Source organism: Gymnoscopelus microlampas (assembly GCF_963454915.1).
Source record: "Gymnoscopelus microlampas genome assembly, chromosome: 5".
NCBI classification, from domain to species: Eukaryota; Metazoa; Chordata; class Actinopteri; order Myctophiformes; family Myctophidae; genus Gymnoscopelus; species Gymnoscopelus microlampas.
The window spans coordinates 57,972,081-57,979,193 of record NC_139942.1 but is presented as its reverse complement, the minus strand read 5'-3'; the positions used below and the strand labels follow the sequence as shown (position 1 = coordinate 57,979,193).

The 7,113-nt window shown below is 43.0% G+C and overlaps 1 protein-coding gene across 1 annotated transcript in view; it reads left to right on the top strand.

Annotated features, from left to right (window-relative positions):
* The window catches only part of LOC311045229 (ephrin type-A receptor 3-like), a gene marked incomplete at both ends in the record, with an annotated part of 152,241 nt that extends 145,903 nt beyond the window's left edge, over nucleotides 1-6,338 (top strand). The window contains 3 exons of the mRNA XM_084057030.1: nucleotides 1,117-2,032; nucleotides 5,132-5,255; nucleotides 6,180-6,338. Coding sequence (XP_083913156.1) covers nucleotides 1,117-2,032; nucleotides 5,132-5,255; nucleotides 6,180-6,338 — 1,199 coding nt within the window. The remainder of the gene's footprint in view (nucleotides 1-1,116; nucleotides 2,033-5,131; nucleotides 5,256-6,179) is intronic.
* Between the last annotated feature and the right edge of the window lie 775 nt (nucleotides 6,339-7,113).

Here is a 7,113-nt window from a genome sequence, read left to right as displayed (position 1 = left end):
TGATTATTCCTGTCTTACCTCACTTTGAAAGAGGCAAAGACTCTTTCAAAGTGACACATGTATTTATAGCCCGTTATATGTCACTAGCCAATCAGATCACACTATTTCACCGTATTGTCAAGTGTCACGTGAGGCTCGACCAATGTTTGCTTGGCTGACGGAAAGTGAAAACAAACTCTCCTGGCGGAGACAATAAACTTCAATTCATTAATTAATCCCAATCTGTCCCTTGCGTGGAAGTCCCGTGTATGGGTTCTTATAACCCAGCAACCCAAGGCCAATTACGCCACTGCTTGGAGATCAGATATTTTGGGCAACAGTAGCTTGTGTCTTTGGTCTCACCGCTTAACGCACGGAAAATAGCACTGCGTCTTGCGCTGATCTTAAAGGGAATGGCAGCGGGTACTCTGTTTTACCGTTTTGCCGTTTTACCGCATAGCCCCTTGGCGCAGTGTGCAGATTACCGCACCCATAATAGCAAAATGGCATTGGTCACGCCTCCACGTCTTAAATTAAGTAATATAAGACCAGGTCTTAACTAAGACGTCTTTAATAGCGCCCTGCCTGTCTTAGGTGTGGAGGCGTGACCAATGCCATTTTGCTATTATGGGTGCGGTAATCTGCACACTGCGCCACAGCAGTTACTGTAAAACAGCCCTGAATTAGTCATGGGTGTGTTTGGGCGTTACTTTAATCAAACCAATCAGAGTATTGGCTGCCATTGCCATTAAGACCAGTGCAAGACGCAGTGCTATTTTCCATCACGTTTGTGAGCTCATAGATCTACTATTTTTTTAAACATTTGACAAATGTAAAGACAAATCGAGTACTTTTACTTGGTACTGTAAGTATATAATTTTACTACAGTAACTTTACTTATAACTGAGCATTTCTACATTGTGGTATTGTTACTTTTACTTAAATAGAAGTACTTATTCACCACTGTCAACAAGCATCGATTTCTCTGATTGACCAACCCAAGCCATCGGCTTTGTGGATTGGCCAACTTCTGCATGCCGTTTGTGCCGTTTTATTTAAGTGGTAGCATGCACGATGGGACTCAACTCCTCAACACAACTAGACTTCATTAACCTTCATCCATGTTGCGCTTCACAGCATATCTGAATGGAGGACTACATAGCAACGATGGTGCTTCTATTGCAGTGGGGAACAAAGTGTACTGCTTTGGAAATGGCCGTATCGGAGAGAAGTACGTCAGCGAGGATCAGATCGGTGTGTTTGTCTTCAACACTGTGTCTCTGCGCTGGAAAAAGCTGCCTCTACTGACAACTGGAAGAGGAGAGCGTCTGCCCGAGGTTCCCCCGCGGTGCTTCGGGCACACAGCTGTGCTGATAGAAGGTATCTCCTACATCTGGGGGGGGTCTGACATACATACAAGTCCTAATAAGTCCTTCGATGAGGTTTATGCATTTGATGTCGACACCCACAGATGGTTCAAGCCCACGGTATCAGGAACTGTTCCAGATGGGAGAGCGTTTCACTCAGCCTGTGTCTTTGGAAAGGTCATGTATATCTATGGAGGGTATACACATCCGACTCCTATTAGATTCCCCTGTGACTGGTACAAGCTGGACACCTCCACAATGGTCTGGTCTTCAATTAATGTTGGAGAAACTTGGGTACCTGATAGGGTATGGGTTAGAGTACGCCCCCCTGCCACCGCCATCGGGAAAAAGATGTTTGTATTTGTGAACCGCCACATCAGAGTATTTGACACAGAGACCAACTGCTGGCTGTACACGCCTTCTGCACAACTTACAGGACAACACTGGTTTTATTATTCGTTTGCCTGCGATGGAGAGCTGTGTATATTTGCTGGGCAAAACTCTAACTATTATCTGTTGAAATTCAACCTAGAGACCTTCTCCTGGAAGAAGGTTGAGCTCAAGGGGAAAGGCCCAGGTTCATCTATTACCAGCCTGCTCTGTTGCATGGTGGGAGATCATATCATCTTCTTCGGTGGATTCAAAACATATGAACATAAACATGGTGAACGACCCACTGATGACCTGTACGTCTTAGATTTAAATCCTAGTTTGAAGACGCTATGCAAACTAGCAGTTATTCAGTATGGTCTGGAGCAGTCTGGACTGACACACAACATCAGGTGGGAACTGACAGCCATGACTACCAACATTCTGCCACCAAGGCTATTATAGTTTTCAACTTTTCATTAGCTTGTTTTTCTTTCTTGGTTTTATTTAGTTTTACCTCAGTTTTACAGTTGGTTTAGTTTAGTTTTTATTTTGTGAAAATGCTTACTTTTATTTTATTATATTTATTTTTTCATAGAGGGTATTTGTCACGGGTGAGGTTCAAAAAGGTTGGGAAATTGTATTATTATGAAATTTGAAATTTGTCAAAAAGATTTTTTGACAAAATTGTGAAACATTTAACATCAGACTGTGCTGTTCTTCCCATTCATACCTCTATCAAACAAATCAGAAGACACCACACATGGTTTACAGATACAACTACAACTACGACTATGTTAGATTTCGATGAATTGAAAAACACCCGTCCTTGGTTCTGTTGACTCATTAAAATGACCCCAAACATGTTTGAAAGGTAAATCTGGCTGTAAGCCAGCGGCTGGTGAACTTCCTGTTCTGTTGGTGTTCCATTGGACAACAGCAAGACTTCCCAGCATGCCACGGGTTGCACCCTCACTATGTAGTTGTTATTATGGGCAATGAGTTGGGGTGATTTATGTTGGTTTAAGTATCATCATTTATTTTGTCATTTATGCAATACTGTATGTGCTTAATAATAACAAAATGTGCACAGAGTAGAAAGACCATCCCGTATGCTTGTGCTTGCTGCTAGAGCTGCACAGAAAATATCAGATCCACAAGCTCATTGCGCTGCAACGTGATGTGAGCTTGTAGATAGGGTGGTTTCGGTGCGCACGGCACACAGCTAAATGAGGCATACTTGCCTTGTTCTGTAAACTACTGTGTAACTGTTGTGTAACTTCATTATCATAATATACAGTGCTGGGAGTATTATGATTCAAGAGGTGAAGGAGGGCCATCAGAGTACCAGTGAGAAGACACTTCCTCTCTAGATCATCCAAGATGAGAAGCCTTAAAGGGAAAGACCACTCATTTTCAACATTAAACTATGTCTTTAATACACCATAGACCTTACAGCTGTTGTGTGGAAATAAGAAAAAAGTCCCCCCCCCTTCTATGTTGCCTAGAAAAGGCAACATAGAGGTCATCAGTGACATACGCACAGTGTACTTTTGGCTCCGCCCCCTCAGCCAAAAGTACTGAGGGGGCGGAGCCAAAAGTACACCGTGCGTGTGTCACTGATCACATGACCTCAATCAATTATCCTTTTCTAGCCAACATAGAAGGGGGGGGGGACTTTTCTCTTATTTCCACACAACAGCTGTAAGGTCCCCTTTAAGCTCACACCTCCGGAGATGCTGCCAGAGCCGGCTTTCAAGAGAGCTGGTCCCAAGTAAAAGATTACTTAAAAATAAGATGATAGACGATTATAAAAAAACATAAATGGCATGTGATTCTGTATGATTGTATTCATCATAGCATATATACTTGTACAGTACAGCAAACTGTCACGGTCCGCTCCTCGGACCGTGGACTGTGACTTTATTATTTAGCCCGTGTCTGACCTTATATGGTATTGGACCCTTTTGGCCACTATTCCTTTTGTTTTGTTCCCTGTTCTCCTTGTACCCTTATTCTGTAGTGTTGTCTTGGAGTTTCCTGTCTGCCCTAGTTGTTGCTTCCTGTCTTGTCTCTCTAGTATGTCTTTGCAATTGTAGTTCACCTGTGTCTTGTTCTGTTACAGCCAATCATGTGTTAATTGTCCTTTGTTCTCACCTGTGCCTAGTTAGTCCCTGTCTATGTATATGCCCCTCTGTTTCCAGTCTGTGTTGATTCATTATTGTTGTCACAGTGTTCTGTTGGTTACCTGGCCTTGCCTGGTTTTCCCTGTTTAGTTAATAAAACCCCTGCATCTGATCCGTTCAGTCTCCGCGTCACTGTCTGCGCTTGAGTCCTACAACTCCCTGCCTCGCACCGTGACACAAACACGTACATGTACAGAAAAGAATCTTGTCCTTGTACCATGTTTCCTTTTTTCTTTTGGTTGTTTTTTTGTTTTTTGTTTTCTTTCTCTCTCCATTTTGACTTTCATTTTTTCTTTGTTTTGTAAAAGGATAGGTGTAATAAGCAATGCTTCAGCCTATACCTTTTTGGTCAGAAATGTGGGTATCTTTTTCTTGACAATATTTATTTTATTTTCACCTATTACTGTAATGTTACTACAAATTGACTGACTGAAATAAACTAAACTAAACTAAACTAACTCCCCCAAAGATACCAGCTTTACAAGAGATGGAGTCCTCATGCATTATGTATGAACATGCTCGTATAAAGTCAGTCAATGCTGGGTGGGTGCTGATCAAGTAGACCTGGAACTCCTGCCTCCCCCCAATGTTCTTCTGATCCCAAATGTACAGCATGCCAACTTCAGAGGGGCTTGCTACAAGAGAGCAGACCAACCAATCTTTGAGGAAATCACTGTGAGGGTCCATGTCTCATCCCCATAGCAGTACTGACAACACTGTGAGGGTCCATGTCTCAGCTCCATACAGCAGTACTGACAACACTGTGAGGGTCCATGTCTCAGCTCCATACAGCAGTACTGACAACACTGTGAGGGTCCATGTCTCATCCCCATAGCAGTACTGACTTCACTGTGAGGGTCCATGTCTCAGCCCCATACAGCAGTCCTGACTCCACTGTGAGGGTCCATGTCTCAGCCCCATACAGCAGTACTGACTCCACTGTGAGGGTCCATGTCTCATCCCCATAGCAGTACTGACTTCACTGTGAGGGTCCATGTCTCAGCCCCATACAGCAGTCCTGACTCCACTGTGAGGGTCCATGTCTCAGCCCCATACAGCAGTCCTGACTCCACTGTGAGGGTCCATGTCTCAGCCCCATACAGCAGTCCTGACTCCACTGTGAGAGTTCATGTCTCAGCTCCATACAGCAGTACTGACTCCACTGTAGCTACGAACAGCCACCTCTTGAGGTCTTTTCCCACGTCTGATTTCCACATCTCCTCATTCCAGGCAAGTGCCCTACAGACCTTCAGGTCCTGTTCCGTTGACGCAGTCCAGGCTTGAAGTCCTCGACTGCCTCAGTGTGACCACACACTGTCACTGTTTGGACATGGCCTATCAATGGTGCACACTTGTAAGGTCTTATGGACAAACAGAAAACCACCAAAAACCACTGGATCCTAAAAGAGTCATGGTGGGGTTCAGGCCAATTTATAGGGGTGTCAGGAGACACACCTGTAATCAATGATCATGCCAATTTGGGCCAAACCATCTTGTCTGAGGACAAGGTTTTGTAACAGAGGTGTTGGAGAGGAACACTGGTGACAGTATCAGAAATCCCCCTAATTATTTGGTTCGTTCTGGTGGGAGGGGCCATGGGACTATATAGGGGTGAGGGTGAGCTGCTCACTCTCTGCCAGTCTGTTGTCTGCTGTCTACTGGGAGAGGTGTGCAGCTTGGAGTCTCTAAGGAGGTGTGTTATTTTTGTGGTTAAGTGCATTCATTGTTTATTTGTTGATATATATAATCATTATATAATTAATTAATCATTTATTGTATTTTATTTTTATAATAATAATACTTGAATTAAATGTATATTGATTCATATTTGGATTATTTGAAGTGATATGTTTTTGAAAATATTCAAAAACATATATTTTCTATTGCAGACAATTGGTCTCCTTTGTTTTTGCCACTTGTATATTTGACACTTTTGGGGAAAATAAACTTGTTAAAACTTGCCCTTCTGCGTGCTTTGCCATCCTTAGTGAACATGTCTTATAGTACTTGAAAGTACTAGCGTTATTTACTACCCTCACCCAGCTTGGGGTGTGACACTCAGGCACCATCCCGTCCGCAGTGGCAATGGTTTGGTCCGTACTGTCAGTCAGTTGTTTTCTTGGCATTGAGCTTGAGACCGACGCGACCTTCCTGCACTCCAGTAGTAGTTCTCTGTATTTCTCTGCTGTATCCGAGTGGGCTGGGAGAAGACAATGGATGAGGGGTGTTAGAGCCTGTCTGGACAATTAGACCCATCCTCCCTCCTTCCCTTGTGGAGGTTCTGGCCCATAAAGCAGAGGAAGAGCAAGAAGCTCTTGGGAAAGAAGCCGATTCCTCCAACAATGTGGATGAGGAGGATGGAGAGCATCAGTATGAAGAGGAGGATGAAGAGATGGAGATTGGGGAGATAGACTCGGATGAACTCTTTAGTGAATGATGATGATGATTAGTTGCAGTAGGGCACATAGTGCTTAATTTTGTAAAAATCACATCCAGTGTGAAGTGGGCGGTGTGTGTGGTCATCACAACATGACTCACTTTAAAAAAAGTATAAATGACTTTTTTTAAAGTCCATACTGCTATTCATAGGGCTGCACATGTGTCATGTGTTTCGCTAGCCAATCACAGTCCTGAATTTGCAAAGTCAGCCAATCACATTACAGTTAGTGGTGATGACACTAGCTGTAATGTGATTGGCTGACTTTGCAAAAGTATCGATTTGCATTAACAATGGAAGGGTTAGGGGGTATACACATTTTTTGGTCGGTGTCCAAAACTCACTTATAGGGGGCGACTACACCGCCCCAAAAATAAAGGTCAGAACTTGAATGATGTAATATAATTGTATTGCTCTCTTTTTTTGTGCAGTTTTTGTCCTGACATCTAATAAATATTTTACTGTGGAAAATGTGTTAATTTCTATTGTCACCGCTGGCTGACCTCACAGACAAAATGCAACGGGAGCTTGGGAATTTAGGGATGACTCTCCCCGCTGTCAACGTGCTCAAATCCCTGCTGTTCAATTCCAACGCTGCCCTTCCAATAGGTGAGTCGGTACACTTTGCACTTTTTTTGTGTGAAAAATCGATGGAAACAAATTACTTTTTTGAATAGCCCACACCATTAAGGTCATATTTAACATGCAGAAAAACATATTTTCCCATCTCAGGCATTAAATTAATATTTTTATATGGAATAATATATGTAACAGG